This window comes from Marmota monax, unplaced genomic scaffold (assembly GCF_021218885.2).
Source record: "Marmota monax isolate L192 unplaced genomic scaffold, Marmota_monax_Labrador192_F-V1.1 WCK01_AAM20220418_F8-fsc00296, whole genome shotgun sequence".
Lineage (NCBI taxonomy): Eukaryota > Metazoa > Chordata > Mammalia > Rodentia > Sciuridae > Marmota > Marmota monax.
The window spans coordinates 786,380-804,088 of NW_026694723.1; the positions used below are offsets into that span (position 1 = coordinate 786,380).

Below are 17,709 nucleotides of genomic sequence, written 5' to 3' on the forward strand. Positions count from 1 at the left end.
CCACACCCAGCCTACTTATGTATTTCTGTGTTCAATATCACCTTGTCTTCAACACTAGGAACCAGCTCAGAACCCAGAGGGATTCCTCAGGACAATACTGCCAAAGTGTTTGTTCAACCATTCATGAACTATTCACAGGACACCTTACTTTGTGCCTGGTATTGATTGTTATGGGTGCTGGGGACGTAGCTGCCTTTATAGAGCTTTCCTTCAGGTTGAGAAGACAGAAAATGAACAGAGGAAACCAATACACATTTTACACAGAATATGGTGTAAGAGTGACAAATGCTATAAAGAAATATAAACAGAATAAAGGGTTAGAGAAGGATAAAAGATGCTATTGGGATAGGGAGGTCAAGAAAATGCTCTCTGAAGAGGGGACGTGTCAGCAAAGATCTGAAGAAAGAATCAAGGCAATTCTGTACCTAGCTGAGACAAGACTGTACCAGGAAAAGCAAACAGGGAATGCAGGGGTCCTGGGGTGAGCACAGAGCTGTCCAACTCTATACCATGGCGCCTTGCTCATGCTGCCCCCTTTCCTACTGCTGCTGTCTCTCTCTGTTCACTAGCTGCCATGGGTCTAGTGAACTTCTGCTTCCATGCCCCAATTCAAACCTTATTTCTTGCAGCCTGCCCTTACATCGCTATGTTCTCACAGTTTTTGTATTTCTGTCACAACAATCATTACTCTGTTCTACACTTGTTTTTTAACCTATTTTGTCTCAATCAGCAGTGTTTAAGCGCAGATTGTCCTATGCATTCTTGTACCCTTGGTGCCTAGCCAGTGTTGGGCCCAAAATAATGTTGATTGTTCCATTTCTATAAAATGTTCAAGATGGGCTGATTCACAGATACAGAAGGCAAATTAGTGTTTGCAGGGTGGGGTATGTGTATGCGTCAGGGACTAGAGAATTACTGCTAAATGGGAATGAGGTCTCCTGTTAAGGTGCTGAAATGTTCTCAAACTAGACAGTGGCGACGGCTGCATAACACTGTGAATGTACTAAATGCAGCTTAATTGCACACTAAAATGGTTAAAATGGTGGATTTTCTTATGTGAATCTTGCCACAACTTCAAAAGATAGTGGTTGACTTGAGTGGAGTTTAGACCATCAAGAGACAGGCAGTCCTGCTTATGAATGAGACAGGGCGGCCAACAGAGAGTCAGAGAAATGAGAAATCTAGTCATGGGACCTGAGGAACCAGAAAAATAAATCCTGAGCAGACACAAGATGATTGTTTACGATTCACACCTTTTCCTGGAACACTGAATGAGAAGTGAGTCAACCAGGTTTTTGTCATGGCTATAGGTGAAGGGATTGGAGTGACATCTGTTAAAACTTTGAACATTGACAGGGAGCGGGGCGGGTCTCCAATGGAATCAGACTTTAAAAAATGGGCTCAAGAATCCCCAACTTCTCACGCCGCGGTGGCACACGCCTGTAATCCCAGCTGCTTGGAAGGCTGAGACAGGAAGATCGAGAGTTCAAAGCCAACCTCAGTGACTTAACGAGGTGCTAAGCAACTCAGTGAGACTCTGTCTCTAAATAAAATACAAAATAGGGCTGGGGATGTGGTTCAGTGGCTGAGTGCCCCTGAGTTCAATCCCCAGTACCTCTCTCTGAAAAAAAATCCCCAAATTCTCTTTCCTTATGTTATTATACCTAAATTAACTGCATTAGAGACTGTCATAGAAAGTATCTGAGTATTTTTCTCTTGGGGCCTTTTCTTTGACAACCACACTCATCTTAATCTAGATACTCAGTTGTTTTATTAATAACATCTCTCCTTGAATAACACAGTTTACCAGTGATTCCTATAATTTAATTTCCACAACAATCTTCTAAGAGTGATACTTTGAGCCTTAAATTGCAAAAGAGAAAACTTTTCTTATAGCAATAAACTGAGATACATACATAATATGTAGCAGTGTTGGAGCATGAGCCCAAGTATTCTGATTCTGGAATGTTGTGTGAATGTTGGTTTAAAACAATTTTTTTTCTGGTACTAGGGATTGAACCCAGGGTCTCTTAACAGCTGAGTCACACTCACAGCTCTTTTTACTCTTTGTTTTGAATTTTTTTTTTTTTTTTTTTTTTTTTTGTGGTAGTGCTGGGGATTGAACCCAGGGCCTTGTACATGGGAGGCAAGCACTCTACCAACTGAGCTATATCCCCAGCCCTACTTCTTATTTTGAGACAGAGTCTCACTAAATCACTTAGGGCCTCACTAAATTGCTGAGGGTTTTTAAAATTTTTGATCATTTGATTAACAATATTAATTCTGTACAATATTGAAAAAAATTAAATATAACATAAAAGCAGAAAAAAAACCCCAAAACTTCTACTACACTAGAATTTGTAGAATCAATTATTTTTCTTCTATATCATAACACAGAAGTGGGGATGGGGCAAAGAGATACATGATGTGTTCCAGTCCCTGAATGATCCATCTAAGAACCAACAGCTCTTTATTGGGAGTCTAGCTGCATTTGAAGACACAAATGACTCTGGGGGCTAAATAGAGTAGATTGTGTCACTACATCGACATTCAGACCTTATATGATACATACCTAATTCAAAGTAATTTAGAGAATTAACCTTTCAAGTAATCTTTTATTAAAGTATAACAAATACAACTGTAATTGTGACTAAGCCTGGATGACACATATCATAAGCTTCAACTTGATGGATTTTACATTTAAATAGTACCCAGAGCTTAAAAATACACAGAATATAAGACTCCCCCCTCCATTCCCTCTTCAGGGACCAGTCCCAGAGGTAAACTGATTTTTATCAGATTAGTTTTGCCTGGTCCTATACTTTATATATAAGTGTGTGGATTCTTTAACCAGACATTATATTTATGAGATTCATCATGTTGCTGGATGTAGTTGAAATTTCTCAATATACCAACAATCATTTGACATTAACGTAGTCCATGTTTTGGCTAATACAAGACAGTATGAACACTCTTATAATCGCGTGAACGCTCATTTAATCATGTTAAATTGCTATTTTTTTTGTGTGTGTGTGGGGGTAACCAAGGATTGAATTTGGAGGCACTCAACCACTGAGCCATATCCCCAGCACTATTTTTTAAGTTTTATTTAGAGTAGGGTCTCACTGAGTTGCTTAATGCCATTGCCTCAGCCTCCTGAAGTGTGCCACCGTGCCTGGCTGTGAAATTGCTATTTGACAGCTGTTAAATGTTGGCAATTTCATATGTGTAGTTCAACCTGTTATACATTTTAAAGTGAACGTGTTTGCATTGCATTACATTGGACATACATCCAGGGATCAGATTGCCAGGCCACAGGTTATATATGTATCTTTGGCTTTTATTGGAAACTAGATATTGCCAGTATTCCAAAGGGTTGTACCAACCCACACTTTCATCAGCATGTATGAGATCTCCAGATGTTCCACATCCTTGCCAACACTCCAATCTCTTGATGCATGAATACTGTATTTTTCATTTTACCTATACTAGTGGGTATGTAATAGTATCACAATGTGTTTTTAATTCACATTTCTCTAACAATGAGTAAAATTAAAATCTATTCATTTGCTTATTGGCCATTTGAATATCCTCCTTAGGTGATGTATTTATTTAAGTCTTTGCTTCCCCACCATTTTTTTTTCTTTTGGTACCAGGTATTGAACCAAGGGGCACTTAACCACTGAGACACATTCCCAGCCCCTTTTTAATATTTTATTTAGAGACAAGATCTCACTAGGTTGCTTACAGTCTCACTAAATTGCTGAAGCTGGCTTTGAACTTGTAATCCTCCTGCCTCAGCCTCCCCAGCTGCTGAGATTACAGATATGCACCATCATGCCCAGCCTTTGCCCACTTTTTAATTGGGCTACTCACCTTTCTTATATGAATTTGTAAGAATTTTGACAATATATTCTGGATACAAGTTGTCAGTTATAGCATTGTAAATATCTTCTCTCACCCTGTAACTTGCCTTTTCATTGTCTCAATGTGTCTTTTAATGAACAGACATTATAACTTTAATTAAATCCAATTTATCCATTTTTCTTTTAAGTTTAATGCTTTTTATATCTTGATAAGAAATGTTTGTCTACTTCAAGGACATGATATTATAGAACATTAACCTTTATTGTTTTCCCATACAGAATTAACCTGTGTTAATTAAACTAAGCCAGTGATTTCTTAAATAGAATCAGGGAAGTGAGAAAGAGCTACTTTCTGAAGGAAGATATTTTTCATTTTGAATGCACTGATTCTGGTTTACAGTGAATCATGAGCACTACTTCCAGTCTGGTCAAAGTATAATTCTGAATGAATGCTCCGAGGAAAAAGGGCCTTTCTCCTCAAGGTCATTAGTTCTGAAGAAGAAGTGATGCTTCATGGAGAAACTAACATTTCTTGAAACTTTTATTACATATTGGATTCTCTATATCCTGTTTCTTGTGAATACTTCAAACAGTCTGTCTTTTGAGTTAGGTATCATTATCTCCATTTTACAAATGAGGAAGCTGAGGTTCAGAGGATAAAAAACTGCCTAAGTTTGTGAAGTGCGTGTTAAGTTGTGTCTTGCCAGACAACTACTCCATCTCTGAAAGCATAACCAGGATTCCTTATTAATTAGTTTCATCCAGATGTTGTAACAAGTCACCATGAATTGGGAGGCTTAAAACAAGAGAAATTTATTCTCTCACAGTCCAGAAGGCTAGAAGTCTGAAATCAAGATGTCAGCAGGGTTGCTTCCTTCTGAGGGTTCTGAGGAGAATCTGTTCCATGCCTTTCTCCCAGCTTCCAGTGAATGCCTTCCTTGGCATGTAGTTCTATCATTCCAACCATCTTCCCCATGACATTGACATGGCCATCTTTTTATAAGGACAAGAGTCATACTGGATAAATCACTGCCCTAGGCCAGCGTCATCTCATGTTTTTCTGTTTGTGTTTGAGACTGGGGTATTACTATGTTGTCCAGGTTGGCCTCAAACTCTTGGACTCAAATGATCCTCCTATAGCCTCTGGAGCAGCTGGCACCATAGGCAGTGACTGTGCCTGGCATTTTCACCTTTTTGTTCACGTGGTGTGATCAGGTACTGGGGACTGCAATTTGTGACTGGTACATGCTAGGCAAGCATAAGACCACTGAGCTACTCACCCAGACCCTACCTTATTTTAACTACTTACATCTACAATGCCTTATTTTCAAACAAAGTCACATTCTGAGATATTAGGGGTTAGGACTTCATCTTTTTTTGGCACCAGGTATTGAACCCAAATATGCTCAACCACAGAGCCTCATCCCCAGCACCCTTACCTTTTAAAAAAAATTTTTTAAAGTGGGTGTAGTTGTAGATGGACATTATGCCTCTATTTTATTTATTTTTGTATGTGGTGCTAATTTCCAACCCAGTGCCTCACATATGCTAGGCAAGTGCTCTGCTACTGAGCCCCAGCTCCAGCCCCACACCCAAGTTTTTTGGGAAACAGGGCCTCGGCTAAGTTGCTGAGGCTGGCTTTGAACTTGAGGTCCTTCTGCCTTAGCTTCCTGAGCTACTGGAATTACAGGTGTGTGCCACAGAACTCAGCTCAACTTTTATCTTTTTTGAAGAATGCAATTACAATATTTCATTAAGTTGCATAAGCTCTGGAGTGAAATGGGAATCATTTTCTCCTGATTTGGAGGATTTTGCACAAAAACTTAACTTTATTTCTTGTTAGATTCCTAACTTCCCCCGGAAACTGTCAGGATTCTTAGAATTCCTATTAATATTTATTATTCCCCACATCCTCATTGCCTTCTGGACAATATCCACAGGGACAATCAATCTATTGCTGCCCCACAAAAAACACAAACTCACTACCTTTTTCTTCCTCCTGACTTCCCGTTTTTCACAAAATTGGCTAAAGCCTCCCCATTTTCCAGAAAGAATCCTTTTCTTTCCAGGCTCCTCACATTTCCCAGATTCAATTCCTTACTGTTCCCTGTCCCTTGGGAAGATAGTCTAGCTTCCCGACTGTTCTTCATGTTCCCAGGTTCTTCAACTTCAAGCCGGTCTCACATTGGCTATATACACAGCCTTTTTTTTTTTTTTTTTTCTAGAAAAGTTCCAATCTAACTTTGCAAAATCAAAGACCAGCGACTGAGGTAGCTCTTCAACTGCTCCACCCTGCCTTGGATGACCAACAAAACAGAGCGCCACTCAACTTTCTCCAGCCAATCCAAATGGAATACTTTACCCAGGGCAAAGCCATCTCCTCCTTCCTCGTCCTCCCTGGTATCTTGCCTGCCCTCTTTTCCTCGCTGAGCTTCGAAACAATTCGGACTTCCCTCAGTTATCCCGCTCAACCTGAAGCCATGGTTATTGGTGCACCTTTCTACTTCTTGTCTTTCCCATCCCCACCCGGCACTAAGCTCCAAGCTGGGTGCCAACTGGAGCTCCTCCATCTATGCGACTCTACTCAACCCAGGAAATTTTCCCCGAAGAGGGCCGCCGTAACGAACTACAGATGAACCTAACCTACGTGTTTCCTTCCCGGAGATTCGGTCCTGCAGCTACTATGGGCAGGTCAGGGCAAGAACATTTCCCGGAAGCAACGTAAGTCTGCGGACCACCCGAGGCCTTGAGAGGAGCGCACACAGGTGTGGCCACCGGCCAACCCACTGCAAAGCCAGGTGTGTCTCGGAACGACTCTTCGGCTGGAATCTTTCCGCGGAGCCCAGGCCGGACGCTTTGTGGCGAAGCAAACAGGAACCGGAAGTCAGTGGAGGAAGCCTGTAGCGGTGGGACTGGAGGATGAGCGTGTCTTGTCTGCTCAAAGCAGGAGGTAGGGTACCTAGAATACAGGGTTGTTTTCCCATGTGCCATTAGCCCCTGAACTTGGAGTGTTTGTCTTCCTGTTCCGTATCCAGGTCGTCCGCTTGGAGCTGTAGCCGAGCTGTCGGGACGGTTCTGGTCTCCGAACCTTGGAGCTTGTGTGCTTCCCTGGCCCATGGCTCCAAGAGGAGGATTGATGCCGCCCCACCCCCTCCACCCGCCCATGCTGGGGATCAAATCCAAGTGGATTCAGATTCCAACAGCAACTTGCTTACTTCTGGCTGCTTTATTCCCTGTGGCTGCGATGTCAGAGTGACTTTCCCTGGTTTTACAAAGTCATTTATTTTATGGTGTTTCTTTTGCTTGCAAAAACATAGTCATAGTAGAAATCTTGAAGAGTTTATAGAAGAAAATTAAAACTGCTCTTTAATATGGCGCCTTTAAACTTGGCTAAAACTTTTCTTATAAACATAAAATTTAATTTTCTTAATTCCACCAGATGAAAATCCAGTGAAAATGGAAGTGAAGATAAATCTTTTTTGTGTGTGAAGATAAATCTTAAAGAGAGATCAATTACAAAAAAGATCCCTCACATGGAAAAAAAAAAAAAAAAATATATATATATATATATATATATATATATATATATATAAAGTTAATCAGTTGAAATGATTATTTTAGGTAAAAACCAAGCGCTGCTGGAGATCAACCCAGGATCTCAAGAGTGCTAGGCCAGCGATCTACCAATGATTTATGCCCCCAGCCCTTAACTACAACTTTTTGACGGGCATAAAATACAAATTCTAGGTAGTGAAATTTAGGACTGATCCATAAAAATCAGAAGACAATTCTTGTGACTTAAAAAAAACAAAAGCCCTAAAGGAAACAAAACTACAGGCCCACAGTGGCTCAGGCCCGTAACCCCAGTCATTCAAGAGGCTGGGATAGGAGGATAAGTTTGAGGCCAGCATCAGAATCGTAGCAAGACTCTGTCTCAAAACAAAAAGTGAAAAGGACTGAGGATGGAGTTCAGTGGTAAAGTGCTCCTGTGATTAATCCATAATGCCAACCCTCCCCAAAACAAAACAAAAAATGTATATTTCCTATTTTAAAGTTGATTCTCTGTAATAATTTAATATGGCCCATTATTTCTTTTTACTTATTAGTGTATTGTTATTATTGTTTTTGTACTTGGGTTGAACCCAGGGGTGTTTTATCACGGAACTACATCCCCACCCATTTTTGAGACAAGGTCTTCCTAAGTTACTGAGGATTTTGCTAAACTGCTGAGGCTGCCCTTGAAATTTCTGACCTCTTGCCTCAGCCTCCAAAGTTTCTGGGATTCCAGGTATGTCACTGCACTTGGCAAATATGGTCAAGTATTTCTTAAATTATTGGAAAGTCTATGTGACTTTGCAAAGGATCTGGTCAAGCTTGTAACTAACATTATATAGAAGTAGAACATCTGGTTTATATTATTTAATTTTCCTTTTAGGGAGATGGAGATCCTTTCCAGTTCCAGTGGAGTTATCCTTGTTCCAGACCCTACGTAATTTCTGCTATCGGAAAAAATCTACTGCACCTGAGAAAACTATCAGCAGTGTTTCTTTTTATGATGAAAATGCAAAGGAGTCTGGAAATGCACTTGACAAGCTCTTCTCTTCAGAACAGCAGGCTTCCATCCTGCATGTGTTGAATACAGCATCTAATAAAGAACTTGAAGCTTTCAAATTGCTTCATGGAAAAAAGTCCATCAGTATTATAGAACACCGAGAAAAGTTTGGGCCATTTCAGGATTTGGAGAGTTTGATGAATGTGCCCTCGTTCCAGTTTAAAACTATTGTTCAAGTTTGTAACTCCATTCTTTATCCAGAGGGTGAAAAGAAAAAAAGAAAGTTCCAGGAAAACCGACTGTTGGGAAAGCTCATCAAACCAGACATAGAAAGAGAGAGACTTAAGGTATGTCATTTTCTTATACTGCTTAATGTTTGAGAACTTTGTAAAGCACTGTTCTGGGCATTGTATTGGTAGGTTACTAAGACAAGTTTCTTCATGCTTAGTTGGTGGATCTAGACATATAAATAGATGACCTATTACACAAAGTATCTCATTTGAGCACCATACATGAGATGTACATACAGTAAATTGACAAGTGAGAGAAGGGAGGGGAAAGTTTACTGGAAGAACTCAATTTGGATTTTGAAAATTAAGCTGGCTGAAAGAGGAGGGCGTTATAGATAGAACAGTCGTCAAGAAGTAGGTCTGTGCAAGGTTTATTTAAGAGGACTGTCGGGCTGGGGATGTAGCTCAAGCGGTAGTGCGCTTGCCTGTCATGTGTGCGGCCCGGGTTCGATCCTCAGCACCACATACAAACAAAGATGTTGTGTCCGCCGAAAACTAAAAAGTAAATATTAAAATTAAGAGGACTGTGGTAAACCGGGCGCAGTGGTGCCAGCCTGTAATCCCAGTGGCTCAGTGAGAATTTTAGACAGGAGCATTAAAAATACAAAGCCACCCTCAGCAATTTAGGGAGGCCCTAAACAACTTAGCAAGACCCTGTCTCAAAACAAAAAATAAAAGGTCTGGGAGTATGGCTCAGTGTTTAAGCATGTCTGGAATTGGGTCCCCTGTACAAAAAAAGAAAAAGGAAGACCCGGCCCACGTGGAGAGCCTGCAGGAGAAGGCACAAGTGGCCCTCACGGAGTACGTGCGGGCCCAGTACCCGTCCCAGCCCCAGCGCTTTGGCCGCCTGCTGCTGCGGCTCCCTGCCTTGCTAGCGGTGCCCACGTCCCTCATCTCCCAGCTGTTCTTCATGCGCCTGGTGGGCAAGACGCCCATTGAGACGCTGATCCGGGATATGCTGCTGTCAGGAAGTACCTTCAACTGGCCCTACTTGGGACAGTGACTGTGGGAGGGCTGGGTGCACACTGGCCGATCTGCAGACCTCAAGGGACATGGATGCTGGGCCTCGAGGGACCAGGGTGAGGGCCCTGGGTTCTCTCCTGAGACACCTATTTTTTAAAGACTGTGGAATGTTTGTCTTTCCTGTTTTTTTAAATGATCATAAAACCAAAAAAGAGACTGATCTTCCAGGCCCAGCTGGCCCCTCCTGGAACCCCGCCCGAGGAGGGCCCAGGGATGGAGGGCCCAGTGCTGGGCCTGCCTTGTCCCTCCATGTCTTGCGGGAGTGTGGTGTTGGCCTCCTGGTGATGTGGGAGAAGGCCTGGCCTCTGGCCTGGAAGGGCAGCTGCATGTGCAGGCAGCTCCTCCGGACATGGGGTCCACGTTGGACACTAGGTGACACACATGAGGCCAATAATAAAGCCGTTTCCTACATGTGTAAAAAAAAAAAAGGAGAAAAAAAAAAGAGGACTGTTGTAAGATAGATACCCAGCTCTGTTTGAGGGTCATGTTGGAAATAATGAGAAGATATAAATATGTATTATGACTGAGGAGTGATTCTAGAAGAGTATACCAGTCTTTCCAGCAAAATTTAAAATTATTTTCTGCCCCCATCACCACTTTGTTTTTTGGTTTTTGGTACTGGAGATTGAACCCATGGTTGCTAAACCACTGAGCAACATCACCAGACTTCTTCTTTCTTTTTTTCTTTAAAGAGAAAGAGAGAGAATTTTAATATTTATTTTTTAGTTTTCGGCGGACACAACATCTTTGTTTGTATGTGGTGCTAAGGATCGAACCCGGGCCTCATGCATGCCAGGCGAGCGCTCTACCGCTTGAGCCACATCCCCAGCCCTTTTTTATTTTTTTCAAGACAGGGTCTTGCTAAGTTCCTTATGGCCTCACAACTGCTGAGACTGCCCTTGAACTTGTGATTCTCCTGCTGCAGCCTCCTGAGTTTCTGGGTTTACAGGTGTATGCCACTATGCCCAACCCACTGCCACCTTTAACAGCCGTTCTAAAAGCCAATCTTTCAATGTTATGTTAAAAGATAAATATTCAGGGGCTGGGGATATAGCTCAGTTAGTACAGTACTTGACTCACTTGTACAAGGCCCTGGGTTCAATCCCCAGCACTAAAAAAAAAAAGATAAGTAGTCACGTTACTTGACATGTCAGTCAAGTAATAAGCTTGGGAGCATTTAGGTCCTGTGTCACATTGCTTGATAAAATGTTCACTTGTCCCATAATAAGTATTATTTTTATATGGAACAGTAGTTCTCAGGTTTTGGGGGGAATATGGATATTTTTAGTTAAATTTTTTTTTTTTTTTTTTGGTACTGGGGATTGAACCTGGGGGTGCTTAACCACTGAGCTGCATCTCCAGCCCTTTTTATTTTTTGACAAAGTTTCACTGAGTCAATGAGGCTTTCAAACTCAACAATCCTCCTGCCTTGGCCTCTCAAGTCACTGGGATTACAGATGTGCACCACCATACCCAGCAATATGGATAAGTTTGGTAAACATGTTGAAAGCTATGGACCTTATCCCCCCCCCCCAAAAAAAAAAAAGCAGTGTGTGTGTGTGTGTATACACATACATACACACACATAGAACATCACACATGCTTTCAGAGGATTTGCAGATGCCATTACATATATCTGCAGGCTCAGGACAGAACTCCTGCTGCAGTTAATGTGGAATATATTTCATTCATATTTTTCAAGGAAGATTTTCATCCAAATTCATGGCTAAAACTATACTCGGACTATAGTAGGGCTGCACCTTGTTTATGGGTTTGGTTTTTTAAGTCAGTTTGTAGGGAGAAAATTGTGTAGCGCAATCCTTAAAATCTGTTGCCCAAGGAAATGCTATGCACAGTATGGCTCAGTGATGTTTATGCAACCTAAAACTAAAAGAATCAAAAGCAGGACTGTGTTTTGTAGATGTTTTTGCATCCAAATTATTCTTCCCGCAGATATTTATCCAGTGATTTATGTAGCAGTGAAAGGGAAATGGGTGTAGCATTATAAACTATTATAAACTATTCTTCTTTATCCTGTATCTATGGAACACATTAGTAGTGTCTCTCTCCGTAAATGAGTCTTATGGGAGTGAGGTGACATCATTGTACTTTATCTCCAAACTAAACTCAGCAGAGCTAAATCCATATAGCCAATCAGCTGTTATACATCTTAGAAGCTCTATAGGTATCTCAAACTTATTAAAAGAAACAAAAACAAAAAAGCCTCATCTCTGGGCTGGGATTGTGGCTCAGTGGTAGAGCGCTTGCCTAGCACAGGCGGGACCCAGGTTCAATCCTCAGCACCACATAAAAATAAAGGCATTGTGGGAAAAAAAAACAACCTCATCTCCTACCATGCTCCTAGTTGATCTGCCTCTTACCTTCTTGCTTAAAAGTACCATCCAGTTGAGTATCAGTTCTATTCCCACTATTCCTTGGCAGGATGGGGCGGGTACTGGGGATTGAACTCAGGGGCACTCGACCACTGAGCCACATCCGCAGCCTTATTTTGTGTTTTATTTAGAGACAGGGTCTCACTGAGTTGCTTAGCACTTCACCTTTGCTAGAGCTGGCTTTGAACTTGAGATCCTCCTGTCAGAGCCTCCAGAGCCACTGGGGTTATGGGCATATGCTACCATACGGACTCTCCCACTCTTTTCCTTCGTCGTTATGTTTTATTCTTAATACTATTAAGAATAGTTCCTTACACAAATCCCTACCTTTTGTTAATCCCCTATCATCCATCTCCCACACAGCTGTCAGTGATTTTTCTGAAATGTAAATCTTATTATTTCTTAAAATCAAATGTTATGTTCCTTGTTTCCCAATATCTATCATATTAATAATTCTCAGTTTAATTACTAAATAAATTTTATATTACATCAACTAGTTTGGCATTCTGAGGTTGTAAATCAGGTTTTGCATCTGTTAAAATGTTTACATTCAATAAAAAAAAAAAAAGTTTGTACTTGAGCCAGGCATAGTGGCATATGCCTGTAATCTCAATGACTTGGGAGGCTGAGATAGGAGGATCCCAAGTTTGAGGCCAGCCTCAGCAATTTAGTGAGAACTTGTCTCAAAATAATATAAAAAGTTCTGGAGTTTTATTGAAAATCCAATGAAAGCTGTGGACTTTATTCCCATTAAAAAAAAAAAAAAAAAAATATATATATATATATATATATATATATATATATATATATATATATATATATATATATATATATATATATATATATATATATATTACATATATATATGGTAGAGTGTCCCTGGGTTCAATCCCTGGTACTGCAAAAAAGAAAAAAAAAGTTTATTACACTTATAATTAAATCAGCTCTTTTCTTTTAGGCAGCCAATAGTATTTTATCTATTGTTTTTGGTACTCAAAGAATTGCCTGGGCTCTCCTTGATCGAAAATTGACAGTGCTGGACTGGCAGCAAATTGACTATTGGAAATTAGTGAATAGAACCTACCCATCATCACTCTATTTAAAAGAGGTAAGGCTGCTGCATCTCCACGTTCCTGTTACTGTGTAGCTTCTTGTGTATGCCTGCATGGCTTCTTTGTAGTTTTTAATCTTCTGCTCCCAAAGAGAATGTAATAAAATAATGATATTGGTTATTTTTTTGTGATACTTATTACTTACCCACTCCTATTGTTTTTGTCACTTTTGATTAGTTCAAGAAATGTCTTAGGTATCAAAGGCAGATATTGAGAAAATCAATAGTAAATATATAAAGGACACTATATATAGTGTCCTTTATATATTCTGCATGTTATAAAAAAACTTCACTATCTTGTATTCATAGCTTATTTTCAAAATGCTATCACTTGTTTCATTTAAGTCTTCAAAATCTTTTGAAATGGTTGGGAATTACTGTCTTGATTATACACGTGAAAACTGCTGTTCAGTCATTTGCAGAGGTTATTAATTCTTGGTTAGTTGTTAAAATCCTATGCTCTAGGTGGGTACACTGGGGCACACCTGTAATCCCAGAAGCTTGGGAGGCTGAAGCAGGAGGATCTCAAGTTCAAAGCCAGCCTCAGCAACAGCGAGGCACTAAGCAACTCAGTGAGACCCTGTCTCTAAATAAAACACAAAATAGGGCTGGGGATGTGGCTCAGTGGTCGAGTGCTCCTTAGTTCAATCCCTGATATCCCTGACCCCCGCCCCCCCCCCAAAAAAAATCCTATACTCTGCCCTAGATTATTATTATTTTTTGGATACTGGAGGATTGAATCCAGAGGTGCTTAAACACTGAACCACATCCCAGCCCTTTTTATTTTTTGAGACAGGATCCTTGCTGGGAGCCATTAGCCAAGTAGGTATGACAATTTCCTTGCCAGCGTACCCCATGTTGCTGACATGTTGCAGTGACATTGAATGTAGGTGACCTTGCTCAAGGACCAAGGCAGATTAGGGTGTTCCCGGTTTTAAGATAATCGTGTTTAGGGCGTTCCCAGTTTAGGTTCCAGGTTTAAGGTTTAAGATTATTCCTGCTGGGAATAGGGCGTATCCTGCTGCCTGAGTTCCCCTTGAGTTCTCACGGGATTCAGACAGTATATTTTGGAGATAGAAGCCCAGTGGAGGTGGATTTGGGCAGAGAACGTGGATTTCCCCAGAACGTGATTGTAGACGGCTGGTGTGAGTTCGGGAATAAAGAGTTGCTGTTTGAATCTACAAGCTGTGTGGTGGCTCGTGATTGTGTGCCCAGCCAGACTGCGGCAGATCCTGTTTTTTGTTTTTAATACTTTTAGTTGTAGATGGGCACAGGGCCTTTGTTTATTCTTCTGTAGTGTTAAGGATTGAACCCATTGCCTCACATGTGCTAGGCAAGCACTCTACCACTGCGTTATAACCCCAGCCCATGCAGAGGCTGGTTTTGAACTTGTGATCCTCCTGCCTAAGCCTCCCGAGCCACTGGGATTATAGGTGTGCACTACGAACCTGGCTGTCGTAATAAATTTTTTTTTTTTTATTTTTTAAGAGAGAGGAGAGAGATAATTTTTAAATATTTATTTTTTCAGTTTTTTTGGACACAACATCTTTATTTTTTATTTTTATGTGGTGCTAAGGATCGAACCAGTGCTCCGTGTATGCCAGGCAAGTGCGTTACCACTTGAGCCACATCCCCAGCCCTAGGAAAAATTTTTATTAGTTGTAGGATGTAATACCTTTATTTTTTTTAATGTGGTGCTGAGGATCAAACCCAAGGCCTCATATGTGCTAGATGAGCCGCTCTACTGCTGAGCCACAACCCCAGTCCCTGTCATAGAAAATTTTAAATGGTTCATAAAAGTTCTGAGTTGGGTAATCTTTGTCTTTTTTTGGTACTGGGAATTGAAACTCGGGTGTTCTGCCACTAGCTGTACCCCCACCTTTTTATTTTTTATCTTGAGACAGGGTCTAAATTGCCAGGCTAGCCTTGAATTTGATCCTCCTCCTTCTGAATAGCTGGTATTACAGGTGTCTGCCCAGCAAATTGTCTAAAATTAAGTCCCTATTGGTTTTTAGAAATTATGAAGCCTATTTTACAGATGAAGAAACTGGTACTGAGAACTAAACATTTTCTTAGCTCAGCCTGTTCCTGAAAAAATCATGACCAGGGCTGGGGATGTGGCTCAAGCGGTAGCGCGCTCGCCTGGCATGCGTGCGGCCCGGGTTCGATCCTCAGCACCACATGCAAACAAGACATGCAAACAAGAATGCTGTGTCCGCCGAGAACTAAAAAATAAATATTAAAAAAATAATAATAAAAAATAAAATAAAGGCACCTGTCCATCTATAACTACCAAAAAAAAAAAAAAAAAATCATGACCAGAGCTTGGACTACCCATAAATGCTTTTTCTCTTATTTCAAAATTGTCAACAGTAATATTATATAAGTTACCTAATTAGAATATTTGAAGATAGAAATGGGACTAAATATGAAACTAAATGAATTATTTCTGCTTACTTATTTTGTCTTTTTTTTTTTTAAATAAAGATTTCTTCAGTCATTTCAAAAATGCCTAAAGCAGATTTCTATGTTCTGGAAAAAACAGGACTTTCCATTCAGAACTCATCTCTGTTTCCTGTACTGTTACATTTTCACATCATAGAAGCCATGCTGTATGCCTTATTAAATAAAACTTTCACCCAGGATGGCCAGCATCATGTGCTGAGCATGAATCGGAATGCAGTTGGGAAGCACTTTAAACTGATGATTGGCGACACTCGGACTAGTGGGAAAGAACTAGTGAAGCAGTTCCTCTCTGAATCTGTACTGAAGGCGAAGCCTCGGGTGTTCTTTCCACCAGACAGAGTGGTACACTATCGACAAATGTTTTCATCTGCTGACCCACCTGATTCACACAGAAGAGAAGAGTTATATGATTCATTGTTACAAGCTATTGCTTTCTATGAGTTAGCGGTTTTTGACACCGAGTCTTAGAATTCTGAGATGAATGTACCTGCTCTGTTGTATTATATATATTTATTCTAATTATAAAATCAGCTGTTCTGAACAACCATGTTAATGGAGAATAAAACACATTTTGAGTATGTTTTAGATGTTTAATGTCTGACTTTCAGCTATGAAATGGTATACACAATAATAAGCCAAGACTAGATCAATAAATATTTTGAGATTCTGTGCCTTTTGGGATTCGGCGTCAATAAAATGCCCTGCCCAGCTAAAAGAAAAACAAAGTTTTCTGCTTTTATCAAGTAGATACCATCTATATTGAGGATTTGCATTATTATGTTGTTAAAAAATAGGGAAAAATTAGTTCTTATTGGTGACTTATGAGAATAAAGCTTAAGACAACTGACAACAAAATTTTTAGACTCCTCATTCTCTAGGAAAAATATGGTTTGGCATACTGTCTGCAGTTTTAATCAGCTCAGATGTAATAACCCAGCCAGGCACAGTGGTATGCAGCTATAATTCTGCTAATTGAGAGGGTAAGGCAGGAAGACTGCAAGTTCAAGGCCAGCCTATCTGGCCTAACTTAGTGAAACCCTATCTCAAAACAAGAGGTTGGGGATGTAGCTTAGTGGTAAAGCACCCTTGGGTTTAATCCCTAATACTGGGGGATAAAAAGTGAAATATGCTTCTTGGGAAAAAATTTCAAATAATTAAAAGTATGTGTATAAATAAATAAAGAAGTAGAAGTCCTGCCTCATCAGCACCTCCAGCTGCCTGGAGTCGTGTATACTCTTGCCAGTCACATGTAAGTCTCCACATTTATGTTTGTGATTATGTACTTACACATCTCCCCTTAGAAATGTAGGCACATAAACTAAACGTGACTCACTAAGATCAGTCTCTCTTCTTTCAAATCATCACCCTTGACGCTGTTTTCTACTAGCAAATAGTTTTACAATGTACACAGTTGTTCATGCCACAAATGTGGCATTCTTCTCCCACATGTTTCTGGAAATAAGTATAAGTGAAAACGTCAGCTTTAGACATTCATAGGATAATATGCAAAGTATTGAAAAGTCATCAAAATTTGATTACTTTTATCACAAAAGTGAATCTAAATCATAGAGGAATTTATTAGTTTTAAGAAAGGGGCTGGGGACGTAGCTCAGTGCTAGAGCACTTGCCTAGCACGTATGAGGCCCTGGGTTTCATCCCTACCACCATTAAATAAATAAATAAACCATTTCCCTAATAGGGAGGAAAATATTCCCATTTATTTCTTTATTTTGGATGACTTAAATGTAGTTCCTATGGAGTTACTCTACTTTGGTTCATCAATTGTTGAGAATTATCACTTTCTAATAAAAAAATTATCAGGTAAGTGGTCTAATGACGGAACTCAGTAGAAAAAAAATGGATAAGTGAGTGCACTTAAAAGCTTTGTAGAGGGCTGGGGTTGTGGCTCACTGGTGGAGCACTTGCCTAGCAGGCATGGGGTGCTGGATTCGATCCTCAGCACCATATAAAAATAGATAAATAAAGGTATTGTGTCCATCTACAGCTA

General features: G+C 40.3%; 1 protein-coding gene across 3 annotated transcripts; it reads left to right on the forward strand.

Annotated features, from left to right (window-relative positions):
• The first annotated feature begins 6,690 nt into the window (after window positions 1–6,690).
• Window positions 6,691–16,279, forward strand: Tefm (transcription elongation factor, mitochondrial). Of its 3 annotated transcripts, none has more exons than XM_046424014.1 (4): window positions 6,691–6,816; window positions 8,302–8,765; window positions 13,083–13,232; window positions 15,723–16,279. In XM_046424014.1, the coding sequence occupies exons 1-4, from the start codon at window positions 6,786–6,788 to the stop codon at window positions 16,167–16,169; spliced, it is 1,092 nt and encodes a 363-aa protein (XP_046279970.1). In that variant the 5' UTR covers window positions 6,691–6,785; the 3' UTR covers window positions 16,170–16,279. The 3 variants fall into 3 exon arrangements, with proteins under 3 accessions (XP_046279970.1, XP_046279973.1, XP_046279972.1); XM_046424017.1 differs by having other exon boundaries at window positions 15,879–16,279; XM_046424016.1 differs by lacking the exon at window positions 13,083–13,232.
• Window positions 16,280–17,709: the final 1,430 nt, after the last annotated feature.